Below are 25,323 nucleotides of genomic sequence, written 5' to 3' on the forward strand. Positions count from 1 at the left end.
CCGTAGGAGATCAGTGAAGTGACTAGCTTCTAGAAGAGCTACGGGTGTCACACTTTTGCTAGACAGTTTACGTAGGGACAACGTGACTTAGTGTTTTCCTTTATTTACTTTTATGTTATTAAAATAACTCTGATATGTCTTTTGCAATTATTGTTAGATACTCTTTCTTTCATAAGTAATAAATAATGAGTATCTATGGTATGGATGATAAATGTAAGAGTTTTTGTGGTGTGTTTGGTTATCCGATTGTGAGTGAAACTGTAAACGCCCCGGGACTCTGGGAAGATTTCCGCAATGGTTTAAAAAAAAAAAAATCTGCATTTTCAAGGGGTATGAGTTGGGGTTGTTACACATAACATTATGAACAATATGATTAAGATGTAATTAGCATGTATGTAATCTATGTAGACGTGAATATAACACGGTAGGACATTATTTGATCCTTTGTGCAAATTGAAAATTTAACTAATTTAATTCTATCAAATCTTTTTTTCCCTTTTTGTTTGTTTTAAGAGGGAGAATCTTAAAATAGCATGCACTTTTTAATTCATCAGTATGTACTTCCTTTATGTATCATCTTATGTACATGATATTGGTTCATGAGATAATTTTTTATCGGCAGAACTTTACTGTGTTTCAAATTTTGTGTTGATCCTGGTAATTTCCGTACAAATTTCCTGTTAATCAAGTTGAAGTTTTTTCCCATTTATTGCTGTTGCTGTTTACAGGTACTGGTTGAATCCAGCAAGTCAAATTGTGAGCATTTTATTAGGAATGGTGTTTTTAGTAATGCTATGCGGCATCTGTATGCATCACCCAGTTCTCTAGAGCAGTGGTTGAAATTTGGTCATGAATCTGCTGTACTTATTTCTGCTATGCTGGTTGAACTGCTTCGATTGTGGAAGGTCTGTATTTGTCATGGATACTGCATATCTTATTTTGCAGATTTTTTCCCTGCAATGTGCTTATGGTTGAGCCCACCTGCCATCGACAAACTCATTGGAAGTAAGGTGTTCTGTGAGTTTACTTCTGTTGCAAGGGAGGCCTACATTGTCCTTGAAGCCCTATGTAGACGACTCCCATATCTTCACACAGAGCTGCAAGAAAAGCAAGGAAGAAACTGTAACAGTGAAAATGCGCTGACTTGGTCATGGGGTCATGTAATTCCAATGGTTGACTTTACATTAAAATGGATGTCCTTAAAGGATAATCCTTATTTCTCTTTCATTGTGGGTGTGAGACAATGCCAAGAAAGGATTGACCTTGTCATCCAAGATTCATTCAGAACCAATTTGATCTCAGTTCTTGCATCTATCTTACACATGCTTTGCAGTTTATTTGAGAGGATAAGACCAGAGGACTGCATTGGTCATTCTCATAGATATTCTATTCTCATGTCCAGGTTGTCAAAATTTGCTTCTAAGCTCGTCCACCAGATTGGTGAAAATGGGCTGCTCAATGTTTCCTACTTAGATGCAGATGTAGAAGTTTCTTCCACTAGTGGACATTCATTTCTGGAGAACATTTCCTACTGGAGAATTCATGGTGACTATGAGACTTCAATATCCAGTTCATGCTTCCTTGATGGATTAATCCAACTGGTAATTTTGTTCCGTAAATCCTCACAGTTGATTAAACAGGATGATTCCACTGCATCTAGTCCACAAACTTGTTTTCCTATGGAGGATAATCAAATGAAGGATGCTATTGCTAAAGTTTCTCAAAGTGGATTTGAAGATATACTTGTTATGTTTATGAACTTTATAGCCTCAGAATGGTATCATGTGCAGTCAATCGAGATGTTTTACAGAGGTGGTCCAGCTCCAGGTCTTGGATTTGGTTGGGGTTCTTATGGTGGTGGGTTTTGGTCAACAAAAGTTTTGCTATCTCAAATAGATGCAAAAGTGGTGGTCAACTTGCTTGAGTTACACCCTATCGGACTTGAGAACAAGGATGAACAGGAAGAAAATCTGTATGCTGGATCTGTAAAATATCTAGCTTCCATGTCCTATGCACAGCAGAAGGTGAATGCTGCACTTGGTCTGTGCCTAATTTTAGGTCCAGGAGATGCATATGTTATAGAGACAACCTTTAAGATATTGTTTAATGCTCCTGTCATGAAATATCTTAGTTCCTGTATTCGTCACTTTCTCCTTTGTAGTAACTTGTTCGAGCCATTTGGTTTTATATTCACTGAAGAGGATTGCCATTGCTTTAGTGAGGTTTTGGCTGCTCACTTCCCTAAGAGGTGGCTAAACAGGAAGAAAAAGTCTGTTAAAAATCAACTTGAATCAGAAAATCAGGGTAGATATAAAAAGTTCAATGTTTTGGATACAGTAAATGAGGAATTTGTAGAGACCAAAGAGAGAAAATATGAATGTCATGATTCATTGGTAATAGAATGGGCACACCAGAGACTACCGCTTCCCACACATTGGTTCCTCAGTCCATTATCAACCTTTGGTGGGAATCAATTGGTTTCCAAGTCAGCTGCAGCATCTAGTCAACTGGACTGTACATCTTATGATGGGGATATTCCTCTCGTTGTCAAAAGTGGACTTTTTTTCCTCCTAGGTCTAGAGGCTATGTCCTCTTTACAATCTAATGTTCAATGCTCACCGATTTTAAGCATACCATTGGTTTGGAAACTGCATTCTCTTTCTATGGTTTTTCCTGTTATAAATGATGTCATATTAGATGAACAGACACGATCTATTTTTGGAACATTACAAAAATTGTATGGGCAGAAGCTGGACCAAGAAAGGTCTAAAGGTGCCAATAACATCTCCAATGAAATTGATAATTCATCAGGTCATCCAGAAAAGTTTGATGATTATCAGGTGCCAAAAGAGAACAGCTTGGAAACTCTCAACTTCCAAAGGGATATTCATACCAATTACTCTAAGTTTGTTGAAACTCTTGTTGAGCAATTTGCTTCGGTATCCTATGGTGACATGGCTTATGGTCGTCAAATAACAATATATCTACACCGATCTGTTGATGTTCCAGTTAGACTTGCAACATGGAATGCATTATCTGATGCTCATGTGATGGAACTCTTGCCAACAATCGAGAACTGCATTTCCAAAGTTGAAGGATATCTTTATCCGGTGGAGGTAGTGATACTTTGAACTGATCATATCATATTTTAATTAGAATACTGTTAATATCTTTTAGATCTTTTATAGATATACACGCAAACTGAGACATCATAAAATCCATTGACGCTTTTGTGAGTTTGTCCTTCATTTGAAGAGCATGCATCATGATAGCGCTCATATTTTCATGGATTCACATATTGACATAGCATTACCCTTAAATGTAGCATTAACTGCACTTGGTTGAATGTTTTCCATGCTCTTTCTCTTTGAAGTATGATTCATGTTTGTTTTGCAGCCCTATCTTTTTGTTTGTTCAAGAGAATTGTGCACTGTAAGTAATAGCACGTGCTTACATAAAGGCTGAGGTGAACCTGTGGACATTGAGTTTCTTACTATTTGTTTGATGAGCATTGAGTTTTCTACCATTGCTCTGTCAAAGATGATGGTTGTGATAAATTCTTTATGATCTGATGGTTGGTAAATGCCTTTTCAATAACCCCTCTATTTTATCTCTCTCTTGGTTCATTAGAAGAAAGTTACTTCTTGTACTTCAGAAAGGGAAAATGACAACAATGCAAGGAATGTGTTTTTTTTGAAAACTGGGGAAAACCACTTTTTTTGACAACCGAGTAAAACCACTTCACTCACTCATAAAGCTCATTGGTGTAAAAACCCCAGGTTCTCCATGCCATCAAATACACCCAACTTCAGCCTTGCGGCAACAGGTGCACACTTGTAGGTTTCAAACTCATGATGTCCCGTTAGCTTGGTGACATTCATGAGTTGCCCCTACTGGATAAACATGTTGATATTGAGGATGGCATCCTTAATACATTTTGGGGGTTTGACTTTGTTGGCTTCCTCAGTTGTGCAGTGTTAAGGAAAAAACTTATGATGCTGCAACATGAACCATCACGGTTCCTGTGCACCAACACTTCGCTACCCATCCTATGTGTTAGCCATTTACCAGTCATTGATTTGTTACATCTATAATTTTATCAATCCACAAGCTTAATGCACTTCATATCCCACCACGGCAAGCTGGTCAGTAATGATCTTATTCTTGTTACAGTTCTACAGCATGTCACTGTTACTGGACTGTCATTTCATTCAAAAGTATTTGGTTGAACACTTGCACAAATGGCAGTGTACCTGGCATGGGTTTCTAACATGTGCATTGCTGGCTTGTTCAGGATAATGAAGAGCTTTTGGAGGCCTATGCCAAGTCATGGATTTCCGGGTGCCTGGACAGGGCAGCTGCTAGAGCATCTGTCTGTTTCACTATAGCAATGCACCACCTCTCGTCCTTGTTTTTCCTCAATACTAAGGTATCTTCAAGCCTGAGGAACAAATTGGTGAAGTCCCTTCTGCGTGACTATTCTCGCAAGCAAGATCGTGTGGTATGTATGTTGACTACTGTAGAACGATGTCCTCTTCTTTTTGGCATTTCAAAAGTTTCTCTGATTTTGCTGGTCCTTGGTCCAGGGGATGCTATTGAGATTGGTCAGATATGAGCATACATCATCCATAGACACAGGTGAGCTGGATAAGAGGTTCAAAATGCTAACAAAATCTTGTCAATCGGACTCATCTTTGCTGGCTTTGGTTGAAAAGCTCAAATTATCGTGTTGTCAACAGACTAGGCAAAGTTTTTGAAGTTCGATTTTGTGAATTATTGTAAATAAGATCTGTTCTTACAACTCACTGGAAGAAAAAGGTCTGTACTTACAAGGATGTTTGCGTAATGTTTATATGTCCTACGGCTTTGAGGTTTTGTCCTTGCAGCACAAGACATTAAGGGAAGCACATCCCACACCCATACTAAAGTTGAAATTTTGTATATGTAAGCAACTGTTGCATTTAACAATGAGACCTCTCTCTCTCACCCATCTGTGCATGCTTGTTTAATGCAAAAATCAACCATGTTCATAGATGCGTGGAATCACAATATTGACTAACTGGTCGTTTGTATCTTTTATATGCTTTGGAGATCATGCATATTATTTTACTGTTCACACACACGTGTTTGAAAGGAAACTGTGGAAAGTTAAAAACCTTTTGGATTGCACTTCAACTTGCAGACATCTAACCAACTGAAGATCTGTGCGGCACCAGTTGATTTGCATCCATGAAGCTAATATCTACCATTATGGAAAGTGAAAGGCCTTTTTAGTCTAAAACCGTTTGGTCTGCACCACAACTTTCTGCCAACGTTTAATCTATTGCAGTGCTCTGCAGCACCAGTTGATTTGCATGCATGCTGTTAATGTTTAGGGTTGTCAACGGATCAGTTTTGTATCCAGCACCCAATCCAGCATGATATGCTGAGCAGAATATTATTTGGGTTGGTGAACCCGACTTGAGTAATACATGAGATGGGAGTGCATTTGGTTTTTTGTCGGATATCCACTTGATCCAAGTATTTTGTATGTATGAGTATATATATGTTTTGGATACTCTTTGATATGGGATCGGGTTGTAGCTTCTATTTCATTTACCTGACAAGACCTGAACCCCGCTGCTTGTTATTTGAGTGGGTTTGGGCTCATCTTTGATGGGTTGGACACCTAGCCCACTGACAGCCCTGTGCCAATGTCATCCCATAGGTTTGCAATTGTATGTCTCTCCTTACTCTTCAGGTGCGGTTAAGCGGTAACCTTGCAGGAATCAAAATGATGCAAGCAAAGAGAGCATTGTTATTCTGGTAGGGGTCCGCTTAACCCCAGCTTGCCTTTAAAAAAAAAAGAGCATTGTTGTGAAAGGAAAAAGTATTTCTTTCTGCAGCACCGTTTAAAATGTATTTTGTGCGTGTGCATGCATCTTTAACATAGAACATGAGTCGGAATCCAAATCAGAAGCAACGTGTGCTGTGCACATGCATGTGTCAACGCACATGTCTTGAACATAGCACGAGTCCGAATCCAAATGAAAAGCTACTAGCTTCGGTATTTCCAGAGTTAGACTCAAGCATCTGAGCCTGGGATTATAACCTCAGATAATTCTAGAGTTCCATAATGTCGAATTATGCATTTTGAATGTACCATTGTCACGCATGTCAACCAGACTGGTTATAGATAAAACAGTTAAAATAACGCACTGAAAACACACATATACAGAAATCCATCGTAATTGTGTTCAAAAAATGTTATGGAAACTAGCCATGGCGAGCCTAGTCAAATAGGGACCCCTTTTACGACAAAAATGATGCATTTTCCAAAATGCTCCACAATTTTCATTATTCTCCCCATGTTTAAAATCACAAATATTCAGTTTTCAAAAGTCCTTTTTACCTTTCACACATGTGGGCTTCTTAAATATATGCGATTTTTTTCTCAAATATGTGACTATTTTGTGCTCTCTTTCCCATACCTATGTATTTCCAATTCATCATAAAAAACTTGTGTTTTTAAAGCTGAGACATCAGCGTATAACTTTTCTGTTTTGAGTCAGAACCAAAAACTCTTCTAGGGTTCCCGTTTATGAGTTTTAGAATTGCAATAGAGCATGCTCTGTAGATATGAACAACCAAACACTTTATCTTGCAGAAGATGTTTCAACCCAAAAAATAAAAGATTTAAAAAAAATAGAGAAAAAAATAAAAAAAACTAGACAAAAATATCTTTCCAACGACATCTAAATCGCTGAAAAATAACGAACGCGTGTTGAGATACATCCCTGACAACGTTCTGAAAAAAGAAGATGAACATGCAAAATTGTGCCTAGCCCAGTTATTCTATGTTATTTTTTGGCCACCTGCATCGAAAATCCAGAAAAACAATAAAAAAGGTAGACAGATCGATGCATTTGGTTTTCAATGCCACCACGATCGCTTTGATCTGATGAACGATTTGGGAGAAACGTTTTCTGAAAGATTGACTTTTCGATAGTATCACATCCTTTGACTATAAGGTAGATTCACACGATCTTTTTTTTGCAAATCTCACGAAGTCCACATAAAATATAGGCAAAAAACAATCAATATTTGCAAGGATGAGGAAGTCCGCATATATTTTATGCGAGGACGAGGAAGTCCGCATATATTTTATGCAGACTTCGTGTGGTCTTTCACATAAAATACATGCAGACCTTCTCATCCACATATAAAATATATGTGGACCTCCTCATCTACGTATAAAATATAACACATTTTTTACTATGTAGCTTCTAGCAAAATTTGTAGAAAGACTCCAATTGGCCCAAAGTGAGGACATGAAAAAATGAAATGAAACTGCAAAAGACCATTTTCCTTACCCTATATTTCTTTGTGAGTTAGAAAAGAGAAGTTTTTATTATTTTTATGCTGACTAATTCAAACTAACTGATAAACAACATTTATTTCACAACAAATGATTGTAACTAAAGGGCAAAAAGATGAGGCAACTTCGTGCTTTGAGAGAAACAACTCGTTGTATTAATTCTTTAATGCTGAATAGGTATTCGTTGGACAACTTCGCATACTTAAAAAACTTAAATTTTCACGTACATAATGACCTTAAACTTGATTTATATTGCAGGTCTTAATTTCTGTCAGCTGGGGCAATTACCACTGGGTTCTTTGGAAAATGACATGTAGGAGAAGGTGTTCAAGTTGTACAATTCCACGAGGTCCACAAACTTTGTAGATAAGAACGTCAAACAACTGGTACAATAACATTATTTATTTTTTCTCTTTATTGCATAAGTTTGTTAACTTGCTTTATGTTATGTGCTTATTGCAGGTTAATTTTTTTGCTGCGTGGTTTGGCTGTAACTATTATACCAATTGGACAACTGAGGTCATTGAGGGTATTCCTCAATAGAAAAACAGGTAATTTCTTTGCATATGACTGTTAACTTTTGTTGTGTATTTTGTACATGTACATGTTCTTCATTACTTAGTACATGACTGTCACAAGTTTGATTGTGATATATTTGTCTTCACGTACATGAAATACTTGACTCAAAACTGAGAATTAAACTTTACGCAATTATGTATTTATATGTCATGTTTTGTTCACTTCTTTGGAATGCAATTTATAATTAATTGTTTGTTAATACCTTTTTTTTAGAATACTATGACAGAGTTGCGCCAACGTATGATAAAATTCTATAGATACCAAAAGAAGAAGGCTTTAGAGACTGCCAAAGAGAAGGTTGAACTGCAGTAGAATGAAGGCGGTACGAACAATGAGGTGCCAACTAGCGAGGTCACGAAAGTTGAACTGTGAACATTTGCGATGAATTTATTTTGAATTATTAATGTAGAACTATAACGTTTCTGAATTCAATGTTGGAACACAATTTTAAATTCATAATTGATTTTGCATGAATTTGAATTTGATATGATCAGTAAATGATATGATTTGTATGAATGTAAATTTGTTAAATGTTTTATAAATTCACATTGATTTTCTAAAATAATTCTGTAATTTTTAATTGAGCAATTTTTTATTCTTTAAATGATATGTTCTTAACAGACTTTGATTAAAAAAAATAAGTTCGCAACAAATATATGCAAAAAAATGAAGTCTGCAACAAATATATGCGAAAATAGGAAGTCTGTAAACAAATATATGCGAAAACAGAAAGTCTGCAAACAAATATATGCGAAAACAAAAATTCCACAACAAATATATGCAAAAACACGAAGTCCGCAACAAATAATTTATGTGAAAATAGGAAGTCCACAAACAAATGTATGAAAATAAAACGAAGTCCGCAACAAATATTTATTGCGGACTATCATTTTTCGCATATATCTATTGTGGACTTCATTTTTTCATATATTTTGTTGCATGGACTTCATGCTTTCCCATATATTTGTTGCAGGCTTCCTATTTTCGTATATATTTGTTTGCGAACTTTCTGTTTTTGCATATATTTGTTACAAACTTTGTTTTTTTGCATATATTTGTTGTGGACTTTCTTTTTTCAAATATATTTGTTGTTGATTTCTTTTTTTTGCATATATTTATTGCAAACTTTTTTTTTCATAATCAAAACTAGCTCAGAACATATTATTTACAGAATCAAAATATGTTCAATTAAAAATTACAGAATTTATAAAATTAATTGTGAATTTACAAAACAGTTGACAAATTCACATTCATACAGAACATATCATTTACAGATCATATCAAACTGTGAATACATATAACAAATTCAAACTTGTAGTTCAAGTGTGAATTTATATTCACAATTCAAATTCATGAAACATCAAAACCCGCTCAATTAAAAATTTATAGAACATATATATCATGCAAAATCAAAATTTAAAAGCATATAATGAATTACAGAACAATGAAAAAATTTACAGAATATTTAATAAATTTATGCTTTACAACCCTAAAAACATACAACGAATTTCAATATTGCTTGTCTAAAAACATACAATTTACACTAAAAAAATACAAAACAATAAAAAATTCTACTGTCATTGTTGTTGTAGATGGCCTTATATGCACTCGTAGTTCCTCATTGACCTTATTTGCATTTTCGAGAAGGCTAACTTGAATCTATAGAATCTTCTTCAGCATGCAGATTTTGTCTCGTGCAATAACTAACTGAGGTTCCATTTTGGAATTAGTTTTTCTCTACTTCACAACATTCTCCTCCTCCTCCTCCTCCTCAATGACCCATTTTACAGAAAGACTAACTAGAACCTGACTAACTAAAACCTGCTAGGATACAATAACTAAGTCCTCGTCATTGGTGCCATGTACCATAGACGACAAGCTGATGTCTTTGCCGTCGTTGCGCTACTCTTTAATTTCGGAGAGGAATAAAGTGAGATAATATTTTATCTGATCCTTTATTTGCAGCGAAACAAATTTGGATATGGTGCAAAGGAGATAAGATTGCTGAACAAACCCAAACTTTTAGATGACCCGACTGGCCATTTGACACTCAACTTCATTTATATTATGCAACCAAAGGTTCATCATCGCGCTGTCTTTCGCCCCTTCAACCACTTCAACATTCTCCTCCTTCACTATCACGTCTTTATAAGGGCACCACTTTACCTACAAAAGCTCAAATAATTCATGATTAGTCATATACCGCATTATGTTCCAAAAAGTAGAAAAAATCATCAACAAAACTTATATTTGCCTTGCTTAGCTTGCGAAACAATTTTGTAAATTGGCCACGTCCCATGTGATGACCCATCAATCTTTCACTAATAATTTCTTCACTACGTGATCGACAAAATATTACAACACATGAAAATCCGCATAGACAATCACACATTGGAGACCTTGTAGTGGTTATACGCTCTTATATCCAAACCTGCAAGGTTTAGTACACGGTATCCTACAACAACAATTTTGAATAATATTTGAGTATAAATCATGTCCCATTGTACAATGAAGAAATAAATACCTCCAACACCACCACCATCCCTGCCATGTTTTTTCTTTCACTCCTCGTGCTACTCAAACTTGAATACAGGTGTGCAAGTGAGGCCTCTCTCCATGTGTATTGATCGACGCGATCCAGGTTTTGCAAAAACTACATGTATGATGCATTCATCGACTTTCCACCAGTATCAATAAATAAGCACACCCTAAAGAAGTAGAGCATGAATGCTTTTACTTCATTCTCTACCCTACTACCGGCCTTTCCTCCCAAACACAATACCTTTTCCTTGGCACCCCTCTTCTTGGGACAAAAATGTTCCCCAACCACGATAGTTTAATCATTTCTCCATCGAACACATCCTCATTCGCTCTGAAACGAAAATCACATAACAACTTGAAATCTCTCCATCGATGTCCACTCATTGGCTCTCTGTATTTCAATCTAGTGATTTGTGTCGTGAACATGATGGTCATCTCAAAATCTCCAAAATGAAATGTGTTGGTTTCTGAATTTCAGAACTGCACAACGACCTCTAAGAAGGAGCAACTGATGCTCCATGGTGTGATCTCGAATAATTGTCAAAAATGCATCTCATGCAGCAACTCCTTCACTTCTTCTGTTAGTCTTATGAACCACTAGTGTACTTGAAACCATAAGAACCAGTGTGTGTAGGATGATGAATCTTTTGAATCTTTTGGCTACAGATCCTACAATCATAATTATTTTTTTTGGAATAAGTCAAATAAATATTTTTCCGTACAACACGTTCATTTTCCATTTCTTTTAATGCTTTCCTTGCGAGAAAACTTGGGAAACACCCCCCCTAAGGGTTCAAACCTTAGACCCTTCAATCAATATGTGAAAGCTCTACTGATCCAGCCACCATGTTTGAGCCTTAGTAACACTTGACAAGGATTGCAATTCAAACACAATTTTAATGCATAAAAGGGCAGCATTAGAAAAACACTGAAGAATCTAATTAGTTCATATAAAGGGCCAACATATAGAAAAAGATTGAATGATCTAATTAGTTCACATAAAGGTAACAAAATGTATATTACAGGCAACTTGAAATTGGTGGATATTTTAACAAAAAAGGGATTGAAAATTACACCCATGGTGGGAACCCATTTCATTCTTTATTTCCAGGAAAAGCAATAATATGATCACCGCCATGGTACGACAAACAACAACTACGAAAAGTAGATTAGACTATTCTCCCATTCAAAGCCTGCATGAGAAACAAACAGAAATTGATGGAGCACTGCACATATTAAAAAAAAATATTGAAATTAAAGACAAACATATCAACGAAGAGATAATAGCACATATTCCATTATTTCAAAGAATATGCAAGTACAAAAATGTAGAGAAAAGTACATCTGCACATGAACTGAGACTTTTAAAAAATATAATAGAAAGGGGCAGTTACCGATGTTTTCCATTAAAGCTATTCCTATGCCCAGAAGAGTATGTTAAAATTATATTGTTAATGGCATTATGTCATTTTACTTTTTTTTGGTGTGGAAATGGTTTTAAGGTCATAAAGGGTAACATGAATTCAGTCGTGACATTTCAATCAACAATGAGAGTATTCCTCACTTATTTTTGGGAGACCAGAAAATCAAGACGCTGTCTTGCTTAGGGTGCACCCTCTAGAAAACATGATGCCCTTTATCTGACTGAAAAAATGATCCATGTACATGGGTAGATCAAAGGCACTCCTCCTTTTCCCATAGGCAAGAACAAACATAACCAACGACATCTAATCAATAAATAGGACTAGCTTTTTCAAGAGGCAGGATCAATGGAGAAGGATGACCTTGTCCTTACAAGTGGTTTCCCCTCTCAATGGAGGAAAACCCCTCAGTTTTTCTAGGCAGTGGAGTAAATATCCTGAAAAAAGAAGAAAGCCTTGGTTCTTTTTCTGCAAATGAGGAATGATGTAGATAAGGGCAAGCTCTTTGAAGGACTGAATATCTTGGGCTCCACAATCCTATAGCTTTTGCATTGCTGATATCACACACATGCACGTGCACACGCATATATATTTGAAATAAAAAGAACTTTTATCAAAACATATCAGGGCGAGGAGTCATGAAACATAAAAAGAATAGGCAAAGGTGCAAACTAGTTTCCAAACAAAACAATCAAAGTCAGTGACCAATCCTACTGGTTCCTGTCCAAGCAATGTTAAGTTTGCTTCATCTAATCTCATAGTCTAATGGAGCACTGCAGATTATAATGAATAGTTGCCTGATCAGTCACCTCCTGAAAAATTCTGTAATTCATTTATCCCAACCCAGCGATCACACTAGGTGAATCAATCATGGTTTGGCGTGCATTTACGGGTTTGAAGTGTCATGGTAGACCCGTCTCTGATAGTAGGCTGTGTGAAAGTATCTTCAAAAAGATACTATGATCAAGACACAATGTTCTTGATGGAAAACAAGTGCACAATCAGAACACTTAGAACACTTGTGCACAAAGGCACAACCCACAATATCTCACAAATGCATAAAAAAAATGGAAAGCTTTATTAGATCACACATAGGCTTTGACCCAAAGCCTTAAGAATTACAAGGGGAGAACCCCTATTTATAATCCACCAAAAAGGAGCCTTGGAGGGGCTCCACTCATAGACGTTGGAGCCCCCTCCAACGGTCACAAATGTGACCGTTGGAGGGGCCCAACATCTATTTAAGAGGTATCTTTTGGTAAAAAATAAAAAACAAAAAAGTAAAAATAAAAAGAAAGAAAAGAAAAAGAAAATTACAATCACATTCACGAAAATGAATGTAAAACCCGTAATTTTTAAGGATTATTAATAAATAAAGAACTCATTTTTTATCTCCAAATTAGAAATGTGTTTCTAGCTTTTGAATTTCATTTATTTATTTATTACATATTCATTTGTTCGTTGAAGCCAATCAGGGTATAATTTGCATTTATAGAACTATTTTGGGCTATAAATCACTATTTATATATATATATATATATATTATATTTAAATATATTTTTGATGGAGTTTGTAAATTATTGGAGTGTATTTGTGTGTTATTTGGCTCTTGGTAATAATTTATAGGGTAATTTGCTATTTTTGGCTAATCTTATTATAATTGGCATTTTTTAAGTTTTTGGCATTTGCGATCACACAAGAAGGGTTCATTGTATTGCTTGGGTAGCGGTATTTGCAGACTTCGAAACTCCTCGATCTTTTGAGTTTTGATTCATTGTTCTTCACATTATTAAGGTAAGATACCTTAACTGAACTTATAGAGAACATGTTTAGGCACTAATTGTGTAAGCATGATGTTACACTGAATATCTAAATGAATTGCAAATACAAGTTATGCTCACACACTTCACTTAGTTGTGGATATCTAAGACTCTTGTGATTGTAATTCGGAGATCATGCTTGTCATGATTGTAGTTAGCGGAATATGGAGTGTGTTTTTTGTAGGTACACCTGTGTGTGGGTTTGAATGCATGTGCACTTATGAATGTATAATATGTACGCAATGTGTGTCATCATACTTTGGTTTGCGCATACTATGTTGCTTTGTGTGTTTGTATGAATTTGATACATGGTGCACATATAACTACTATGGACATGTATAAGTCGTGTTTGATGCATATTGTGAATGTTATATATATTGTCTTGTCATATAATGGACTCATTTATTCTTATATAGAAGAAAGCATGCGAATGTTATAAATTGTTTTGAACTTGCATGTCTTGTTTGCTTAAGAAATATATGTGTATGATGTACGGTAGGATGGTCAATGAGATTTTGACCAACCCTTACACAATTATATCTAAGGTGATATATCGATTCATGTGGTGAAAAATGCATATGACTTTTATCGTGCGTGCAAATCTCGAACTACGTAAGAGTTATATATGTTGAGGTTTAGTTGCTTCGTATTATGAAATGCACATGTTCACGTATGCATGCATAGAACTCATGTTTTGTTTATGCATGCTTCGAGGTTCAATTTACGAAGTGCAATGTTTTTTATGGCGATGATATGATGCGTAGGATAAATGCTTATGTATGATATGATTTAAATGCCATGCGAAATGAAATTATGAATGCATGCGATAAATGTTTAAGTTCAATAGTGAACTTTGGTTCATGAAGGCTTATTGGTTAAATGTGTGATTTTATAATTTTAATGCCATATGAAGTGATGTATGGTGTGATGCTTTGATTGTATACATACTTATGCCCATGTTGATGGCTATCGACCCTAAGAGTGGTCAATTGTATTGATGCATGTATCATAATAATTTTCACTGGATATGGTACCCGTTGAGGAACTGTTCCCAAAGGATTCTCTGTGAGGGTGTGCATGACCAGATCAGGTAATCCGGCTAGAGCGGCAAGTCTCTGTGAGGAAGTGCATTGTCCAAGACCAGGCAGACCATCCATCTAGGACGGTAACTCCTTATGAGGTTGTACATTTCCCAGACCAAGTGATCCGGCATGGATTTTGTAAATCTTTATTATGAATAAATGAAATGTTATGATGAATTGTGATGATCTTCTGAGTTGATTGAGATAGCCAGTTATGAATCTATAGATTTGGCTTTTCTATTATAGCATGACTATATATTGAACTCAGATATGATAATCAGATCCTTATTGATTTTAGATCTTGATATGAGGTTATGATTGTGACGCTTATGTTAACGTATAGGTGAATGACACATCACGCCAACAAATGACTAGTTTTGACTTATTAGGTGAATGATACATCACGCCTAACATAGTTTCATTGCAAATGATTGTCTGAATAAATATATCACACCTATGTATCATGATTGATGTGTATCATGAATATCTAACTAAATTACTTATAAGGTATGTACGTGTGTTTCACGTTGAAATGGTCAAATGTGATTTGACTTATTGTTTATAAGAATTATAAATGCATATGAAAATGATGCAATGATCTGAATGTCTTAGATGCATATATATATATATATATATATATATATATATATATATATATATATATATATGCGATGACTTGAATGCATATAGATTATGTTTTATTACGTAAGTTAAGGTTGAATATAATATTAAGTGATGAAATATTTTTAAATGCTTTATGTTCGAATGCTTGAAATGAATGACTCATAGGACGTTGTTCCCTTGTCTATCACTTGACGATGGATGAATAATATATCTTTACCTTTAAATGCTTGATATGTTTTCTTTAAGTTTGAGTTTGGGTTGCTTTACCAGACTTTAGCGAGCCTGACCCCGTTTTATGAGTGACAGGTAATGCAGGTAAAGTATGATGAGTAGTTAGAGCGAAGGGTTGGTCGAGCTGCATCCTCGAGGGTCCACTCTTACCTCGTGATCTTGGTATTCATGATCTTTTCGTTTTAAGTACTTGATCATGTAGAGACTGAAGTATTGTTTTCATACTCTGATTTGAAATGAAATTAAAACTCTTCATATTTTAATCTTATATTGTACATAGTTTGAAATGTGTATATCCTGTACATTTTGATTTGATTGTTATCTTTAGCGTAACCGCGTCCAAAGTCTTAACCGTTTTTAAAAATCGTTTCCGCATTATAAGATCTGATTTACTTATATAAAAAAAAAATTGGTCTCAAAATTTCAATATTTGAACTATAATTAAGGTTAAATTTTTTGGGCGTTACAATGAATATGCATAAAAACAGAGGAAATGACTAAACAATGCCCATGACTAAAATAAGGAAAAATATATATTTTATATATATATAAGTGGATAGATACATATATATCATATATGTATATGTATCATCCTTTATATATATATATAAAATATATAAGATTACAAGATTTCGGTAATATAATTTAACACCCCCCTCAAACTTAGGGCAAGATGACCGAAAGTTTGCCAAGAAGAAAGTTGAAACGCGGAGCACACAGCGCTTTGGTCAAGAAGTCTGCCAACTGATATTCTGAAGTTACATATGGAAGATCAATGAACCCTTTCAGATATGCTTCACGAACATAATGACAGTTCATCTCAATGTGTTTGGTACGCTCATGAAATGTGTGATTTTTGGCAATATAAATTGCACTTTTGTTATCACAGCAAAGCTTGGTGGGCCCTTCTACATTAATCCCCATATCTTCTAATAGCTAATGAATCTACACAATTTTCATGGTAGTCGTTGCCATGGCTCGATATTTAGCTTCGGTAGAGGATAAAAACACTTTTTGGTACTTCTTACATCTCCATGAGATCAGCGAGTCTCCTAAAAACACACAAAAACCAGTGGTGGAGTGACGGTTATTTGGGTCACCTCCCCGATCAGAGTTAGTATAAGCAATTAATTTCAATTCAGAAGAATATGATAAGAATACTCATATTTAATGTACCTTTTATGTATCTGATGATCTGCAAAATGACACTCATGTGAACAGATGTTGGTGCATGCTGAAACTGGCTTGCAGTATGAACTGCATGAGAGATATCTGGTCTAGTAATACTTAGATACATCAATGATCCCACAAGTTGTCCCTAGGGAGTGAGATCTGTAAGGGGAATGCCATCATCAATCTTCATTTTGGCTCCTACTATAGCAGGAGTCTCACAAACTTTATTATCTGTAATACCTGACCTGTCAAGAATCTCAGAGGCAAGTTTAGTCTGAGATAAAAAATACCCTCTATGAGAGGGTGCCACTTCAATACTCCAAAAATAGGTTAGAAATCCCAAATCAGACATTTCAAATCTATCCTTTAAAATTGATTTTATACTTTTAACTCCTTTAGTATCACTTTCAGTTATTAGCATATCATCCACATACAAAAGCAAAATCGACTATCCCTGCATTGGTTTTTCTAACAAATAGAGCATTGTCAGTGAAACATGATGAAAAACCATTTTCTAACATTATAAAATTAAATCTATCATATCAAGCCTTGGGGGCTTGTTTTAAACCGTACAATGCTTTTCGAAAACGAAGCACTTTTCCTTTGGGAGTCTCCATTCCTGGTAGAGCATCCATATAAACTTCTTCATTTAGATCACCATTTAAAAAGACATTTTTAACATCCATTTGATAAATGTTCCATTTGTTGATTGCGGCCACAGTGACGAGGCATCTGACAGTGACCATTCGGGCCACAGGGGCAAATAATTCTTCATAGTTAATCCCATATTCTTGACTATATCCCTTTGCAACTAGCCGAGCTTTATATCTCTCAAGAGATCCGTCGCTCTTCATTTTTACCTTAAATATTTATCTACACCCTATCACTTTCTTTTCCTTGGGAAGATCTTAGAATTCCCTAAGTTTTTGCCCTGTTGAGAGTTGTAAGCTCACATTCCATCGCTTTTAACCATTCATCATTCTTTTGGCTTCTTCAAAATTTCTAGGTTCTACATAGGAGTGAATGACGTTAAGACAAGCTCTATGTTTAGGTGTAAAAGAATCATATGAGATGAACCTAGAAGGCACCTTTCTGTTTCTCTCAGTTCTTCGTAGGTTTTCTTCATTTGTTGAAGTGGAGCTACTAGGTTCACTGTATTTTTCAATCGCACTTCTAAAATTGTTTCTGTCTCTATGGGTATAGGTTATAGGACCTCTCGATGCTCTTTCATCACAGTTTTGGTAGGTAGATGGATGGAAAGAAATATTTTCCTCATCTTCATTATTATCATCATCATGAGTGAGTTCATCATCACTATCATCATCTTTCGATAACAGCTCAAAAAAAAAAGAATAATCCATATTTTCTTCATAAGATTCATTTTTCTCAAAACATTAACATTTTCCAGAAAACTCACATTTCTGGAAACATATGACTTATCATTCTTAACATCATAACATCGAAACCCCTTTTGGGTTTCATAATATCCAAGAAAAGCACATGCAATGGCTTTCGGTGAGAGCTTGTCGTTCTTGTCAGTAAGAACAAAGCATTTGCAACAAAAAATTCTCAACCGACTATTGTATACAACATTTCGAATGGCGAGATTTTGTTCAAATTTTTAGATGGTAAACGATTTATAAGATAAATAGATGTTAAAGCAGCTTCGGCCCAAAAACCTTTTGGGATGTTTTGAGAAATAAGAAGGGTTCGAGTTGTCTCTATTATATGTCTATGCTTTCTTTCGGCTAATCTATTTTGCTGAGTTTTTGGACAAGATCTTTGATAAAGAATACCATGACTTTCAAGATAAATTTTGAATTCACTTGAAAGATATTCTCCTTCAGTGTCTGTTCTAAAAATTTTTAAGTTTCCATTAAATTGATTTTTAATCATCATATGATAGCTTTTTAAAGTCGAAAAAACTTCGTATTTGTGCTTAAGAAAAAATATCCAATAATATCTTATGTAGTCATCAACAAAAATTATATAATACGCACAACCCCCTTTTGATAAAATTGGTGCCGGTCCCCATACATCCGAATGAACAATTTCAAAAGGTCTTGTTGTAAACATAGATCTTTGACAAAAATGTATCTTTTTCATTTTCCAAAGAATACAATCGTTACAAGTGAAATCACTTTTACATAGGTGTTTAACAAAAGGTAAGTAGAAAATTTTTATAACATTTGGATGTCCAAGTCTCTTGTGCCATACATTAATATCCTTTTGTTGGACAACATTACAAAAAGGATTCTTTGGAATTTGAAGGGAATCGACATAGTATAAATCTCCCTTCCTAGAGCCTTCCCCAATCAACCTCCCAGACCGACGATCCTGTATCCAACATTTGTTAGATGAAAATTTTATATCACACCTATGATCCGAGAGTTGAGAAATCGAAAGCAAGTTTAAGTTTAATTTTGGTATAAATCTAATTTTTGGGATAAAGAACCCTTGCTTTTCAAAATTTCCAATTCCTTTAACTTCAAGAGATGTTCCATCCGCGATTGAGACGAAGGATGGTAAGAGATTGTTTGAGTATTCAAAAAAAATACTAATACTTGGAGACATATGAAAAGAGGCACTCGAATCTAAAAGCCAAGAGGTCTTACCGGGAGGTGAAGAGGTTGACATGGCGACTTCGGAAATTGCCCCTTTGAGAAGAGGTTGAAGTGCATCCACAATTTGTTGTAATGAGAGAGCTCCATTTGAAGATGACGAGCACTCTTCCTTTTGAGGTTGGGATGCGGTAGCCATAGCTAGCAACTTCTCCCACTTTGGACAAATGAGCTTGATGTGCCCCGGTTCCTTACAAAAGTGACACACAAGCTTGCTATAATCTTTCTTTCCGCCTTGACCACTTGTACCTTGGCTTTGATTCTTGAAGCGGAGAGGTTTATAGGTTTTTAAGTTGTTCCTCGGTCATGATACGACATTAACACCTTCACTTTCTTCATGGTTGGAAGATGTTGCTAGAACGCTTGGGTTATTTTTGCTTATGCCCGTACGTGTCTCTTCCCCACTTAGTTTCGTAATTACATCTTCAAGAGAGGGAGAAGTGAAAGAGGAAAGAAGGGAGGATCGAATTTGCTGGAATTCGGGCCTAAGCCCATTCAAAAAGTTAAAAAAGCGATCATCTCCTAATTGTTTATGCCTAAATTCAATAGCATCGCCACTCCATTTGGGCTCAAGCATAGCAAGTTCATCCCAAATAGACGATAATTTCGCGAAATACTCTCTAATAGTCATTTCGTTTTGTTGAAGGGTCAAGGCCATTTTTTAAAGATAATACTTGTGGGACAACTCCCTTGAAGTGTACATCTTTTCAAGGTATTCTCACACTTGAGAGGCTTTCTTGAACTTGATGATGTTGGCATTAATTCTTGTTTCAACGGAAGAGAAAATCCATGATAGGATTTTGAAATTTCTCATCTCCCATTCTTCATGTTTCTTACTATAGTCTTCAAGAGCCTTGGCTCTTTCTTCTCCTTCAAGGATCTTTATTTCTCCATGTTCCATCAAAGTGATTTTGAGCCCCGGTTCCGAAATCGAGGTTTGGACATAGCCCCAAAGCCCTTTTCCTTTAATATGGGCCTCCATGTTTTCGGCCCATACGTGATAATTGGACCCATTGAGTTTAAAACCAAAAGAGAAATGAAAATCTTTTTCACCCATTAGAGAGGAGAAAAGAGAGGAAGAGATACATACCACAAAAGAATTTATGATCTTTCTTGGTAAAAGAGACTTCTAAAATATTGGATGAAGAGAAGAGTCCCCGCCAATCATCAAAATTTTGAGGGCACATTTTTCAAGGCACTCGAAAAAGGTGAGAAACCACACGATCTTCTTCCTTCAACCTTGCTCTGATATCATGTGAAAGTATCTTAAAAAAGATACTATGATCAAGACACGATGTTCTTGATGGAAAACAAGTGCACAAATGCACAATAAGAACACTTAGAACACTTGTGCACAAAGGCGCAACCCACAATATCTCACAAATGCACTAATGCATAAAAAGAATGGAAAGCTTTATTAGATCACACATAGGCTTTGACGCAAAGCCTTAAGAATTACAAGGGGAGAACCCCTATTTATAATCCACCAAAAAGGAGCCTTGGAGAGGCTCCACTCATAGACGTTGGAGCCCCTCCAACAGTCACAAATGTGACCGTTGGAGGGGCCCAACGTCTATTTAAGTGGGCCCCCCAAGGTATCTTTTGGTAAAAAATAAAAAACAAAAAAGTAAAAACAAAAAGAAAATTGCAATCACATTCACGAAAATAAATATGCGTAAAAATAGAGAAAATGACTAATCTACCCCTATGACTAAAATAAGAAAAAATATATATTTTATATATATAAGTGGATAGATACATATACATATATATCATATATGTATATGTATCATCCTTTATATATATAAAATATATAAGATTACAAGATTTCGGTAATATAATTTAACAGGCTGGTGGATGTGAAAAAAGTTAATGAAGCAGTATCCAGGAGCACCAAAGATGACATTTAAAGGAAAGATAATCTTGCTGAGATGGTTGCGACGTACACACCATGAGAAAAAGAAAAAACCAATTCAAGCTCTACGATCAGATGGAGACAAGGAGCTTCGAGCATCCCTCATGTATTTCTTTGGGTTTTGATTATTTGGAGATGCGACTGATGGTCACATCATTGCACCATATTTACAATTCCTTATTAACTTGAGTGTGCATGGGGCGTCGCTGCCCTTGCACACGTCTATGCATCACTTGCTGCAGTACATAAAGGTCTAAAGGATCTTTGCGGCATGATTTTGTTTATGGAGCGGTTTCCTTGAGAAGAATTGCAGCTTGAAAGCAATCAGAAGCTTCTGACCCTGATCCCCCCTCGCATTTTTGAAGCAGTCCCAGATTGAACCATGCCAAATGGTTTGACCTATCCAATCTCAGTGCCTCACATAAGAAGCTTCGAGCAGTCGCCGGAAGATTAACAAGGTTCACATAAAATTATGCACGAACTTCATGACATATGTGTGATGTTCTGAAGTTCAAGATTAACACAATGTTCACATATAAATTTTATGCGACTTTCACTGTTCACCGACTGTTCTATCTAAAAACAAAGTTTTGCTTTTTCTACTTTTAGGCGAAACTCGTATTGCCTAAAAGTAGAGTTATGTTGTTTTGTGATAGCAAAAAACAATGTCACATTTCACCGCCAAAAGGGTGTTATCGTCATCATGACTCTGAATCTTGACTTTCATTGTTTAGATCCCTAGACGAATCTCAATTACGCTCTTATTTGGACTTTCACAAGAAAGAAGTTTCACGAAAGTGTGGTGAGGGCGAAAGCTGTTTTTTTATGTTCCAGTGGAAGGGTAAAATCGTCAGACATAACCCCATCCCCATATTCATCAAAAAACGAGCAGGTGGGTATTTGGAGAATATTGCAATATCTTGCGGCTATGTTGTAAAATAGCGTTATTCTCAGGGGCAGTATGGTCATTTTCTGTACATAAATCCTAATAGACAACCTAAGAATGAAATATATTCTTACTAAAGGTGAGTACTTAAAAGGATAGCGTCAAGCTATATTGCCATATAGGTTGCAATTACATGTTTGGTGTTTTCTATGACAATAAAACTTTTAAGCATCAATGTTCTCCCTCGAACTTTTTTTTTTGAAAGAAGACATTGTACATTTCCCAAAAGTTGCAAAAAATATGAAGAATTGTGATTCTGATTCCCATTTGTTCCACCAATTTAAAGATATTCTAATCATTTTATTACAAAAGAGAATTTTTTACATTTACTGTATCTATAATCTTGAATATTAACACTGCTACTACTATCACTATCAAGAATGCAGTGGGAAATTCACAAGGCAGTCATCATGCTAATCTTTATCTATGAGGTGAGAACCAAGCCTTACAAGGATAAACCTAACCTTATCACGAATGCTTTAAAGTAATTTTTCATGATGTTGATTTGAGTTCACTCAACTACCAAAGTCAGTTAAGGACCACTAGATATGACCATTATAATTCATTCATATATCTCACTGTTAAAAAACCCAAAAATATCCATTATAGCTTAAGAATGCAGTAGATAGTTTGTCTTCAAAGGATATTAAACGATCTTTTATTATTTTCATCAACAAATGATGACATAAATACCTGATTCTGGAAGTCTCTCATTGTCAGTACTAGTATATCCCTTAATCTGCAAGAATACATCAAATAAGATTAGAAGATTCAGGCTGTTGTCAGGAAATCAAAGCCAACAAAATTTGAATTTCAAAATTTCAGATATTGAGATAAAAACCAATATCACACTGATCCTAATCTTTAAGAAGTAGAACAAATCAAGTTCACACAAATACAAATAGAAGACAACTTAAAAGAGCTCAATGTTGGAAGTCATTAATTTGTACAGGTGTACATGACTTGATATGGTAGCTGACTTCTGCGTGCCCTACCTTTTCATCAATTACTATGATTCTATCAAAACTCAAGCCCACAGAATAGAAAAGGACTAAAAACAAAAACCTTATGTTCTAAGTATTAAGCATTCCTAATTTTTCTTTCCCAAAAAAATAAACCCAACAAGGACCTATTTGAATCAATAAACATCGCTAACAAAAGTATAGCGCAATAAGAAGCATCAGAGTGATAAAATCAAAACTGAAAAACTGACGCACTGATTCAATCAAAGAATCAAATACGAAAAGAGAAAAGCCAAATTACATGAACAGAGGTTAGAATATTAGCCTTCTAATTATTGCTTTGGTTACCAATGTTGTCATACATTAAAGCATTTGTTATAAAAATCATATGCAGCCAAATTACCATATTATAGATTATCGTACCATACCATATGATAAAACAGAATATCGTACATGACAACAACTCATCATGAACAGCATGTTCCTTGAGATTTTTTTCCCATCAGTTTTTATTGGCTTTTTTGGCTTAAATGAGGTTGTTTTGACTGCACCCTCAGTCTCCACATGTAATACCCGTAAAATTCAAGTGGTTTTATACATATTGGGCCCAGGATCCGTTACCTAGATCCAAAAGAAATATAGGTATGGGTATTAAAAATCGCAATATTTAATAGATAAATAACTTAAATTATTTTAGAGAATAATAAGTATAAAAATGGATTATGTGGGGTTGGATCCGCGGTTGGACCCAAACAAATCCAACATTTTGGATCCACCATCCCCTTCTAACCCGGATCCACGCTCATTATGGATCCAGCACTAAAGAGCCAACTCGGATCCACGCTAACAGCGGGTCCAGTGTCGCGGGTCGCGGGGTTTGGACCCGGACCCGGCTGCGTTATATTAAACAGAATTCAAGAATCGTGCACAGGGCATGATTCTTGCAAATCGATTTTTTTTGCAGATGGGAGCGTAACCGCCGGGGGTCGCCTCTCGTTAAAAGGGGGAGAGGGTCTCACCCCTCTTCCTCCCACTACGTCTCTCTCTCTCTCTCTCTGTATCCCATCTCTCTTCTCTCTCTCTGACATTCTTGCGCACACCAGCGGGAGCACCATCGTCGGAGGGATTCCGACCACCTGCAGCCCTATCACCGGCCGTCTTCGATCGCCGGCCACCTCGTGTGTTTCCTTCCGCCGGAAAAGAGGTAGGGTTACTGTGCATTTTCTTGTTGGGAAGGTCATGGGTCTCGCATGCCGTGTGGGTCATCCAGAAACCCCAAATCAATTGACTTGGGGGGGTTTCGGCTTCTGCAAAAACCCGAGTGATGTATGATGCTGTGTTTTTCTGGTGGGTTATTGAATGTGCTCGGGTGTGTGCGTGGGCAGTCAAAAGGAAAATCCCCAAATTAAGGGTTTCTATCAACCCTAAACCGAAAACCCCAAATCTACGATTTGGGGGTTTTGGCTTGTTATTGTGAAAACTGCCTTGAGCAGTGTGTTTGGTGAAGGAAACGATGAGGGAGAGAGAGAGAGTGAGAGAGAGAGAGAGCGCTTCTTGAGAAATCGGCAGCCCCAAAACTTTCTTAGTTGCTGCAGCACTAATACATCATTAACTTAATAGGGTTACAATATTTTACAAGGACAAAACTGCCCTGTATTAGTAATTCATATTACATTAAACTACAAAACATGTATGTGCTGTATCGGATATGGATCCTTTACTGGATCCATATCCCCATATCTGTTTCATGTTCTAATACCCTCCCTCAAGTTGCGCATGGAAGTGAACCATGTGTAACTTGTTCTTCAGATACCAGAAACGATTACTTGTGAGGCCCTTTGTAAACATATCAGCGACTTGATCTTCTGAAGACACATAGATCAGTTCAATTTCTCTGTCTGCTATCTTTTGTCTGATGAAATGTTGATCAATCTCAATATGCTTAGTCCGACTGTGATGAACAAGATTGAACGCAATTTGTATAGCACTTTTGTTGTCACACATAAGAGTTGAACTTGAGATATTCTCTCCCATCTCTGTAAGTAAATGCC

The 25,323-nt window shown here is 36.0% G+C and overlaps 2 protein-coding genes across 4 annotated transcripts in view; one reads left to right on the forward strand and one right to left on the reverse strand.

The window, feature by feature from the left end:
• The window catches only part of LOC149819135 (transcriptional elongation regulator MINIYO-like), an 85,468-nt gene extending 80,619 nt beyond the window's left edge, over positions 1-4,849 (forward strand). For all 3 annotated transcript variants that reach the window (XM_089984128.1, XM_089984130.1, XM_089984129.1), the window contains exons 7-9: positions 729-3,116; positions 4,295-4,501; positions 4,587-4,849. In XM_089984128.1, the coding sequence (XP_089840254.1) occupies positions 729-3,116; positions 4,295-4,501; positions 4,587-4,757 (2,766 nt within the window). In that variant the 3' untranslated portion in view covers positions 4,758-4,849. The remainder of the gene's footprint in view (positions 1-728; positions 3,117-4,294; positions 4,502-4,586) is intronic.
• A 6,594-nt stretch (positions 4,850-11,443) lies between these two features.
• LOC149819136 (uncharacterized) overlaps positions 11,444-25,323 on the reverse strand; it is a 252,948-nt gene continuing 239,068 nt past the window's right edge. Inside the window, exons 18-19 of the mRNA XM_089984131.1 lie at positions 23,004-23,049; positions 11,444-11,670 (exon numbers count right to left, since the gene is read on the reverse strand). Coding sequence (XP_089840257.1) covers positions 11,647-11,670; positions 23,004-23,049 — 70 coding nt within the window. The 3' untranslated portion in view covers positions 11,444-11,646. The remainder of the gene's footprint in view (positions 11,671-23,003; positions 23,050-25,323) is intronic.

Source organism: Nuphar pumila, chromosome 13 (genome assembly GCF_984573655.1).
Source record: "Nuphar pumila chromosome 13, dmNupPumi1.hap1.1, whole genome shotgun sequence".
NCBI classification, from domain to species: domain Eukaryota; kingdom Viridiplantae; phylum Streptophyta; class Magnoliopsida; order Nymphaeales; family Nymphaeaceae; genus Nuphar; species Nuphar pumila.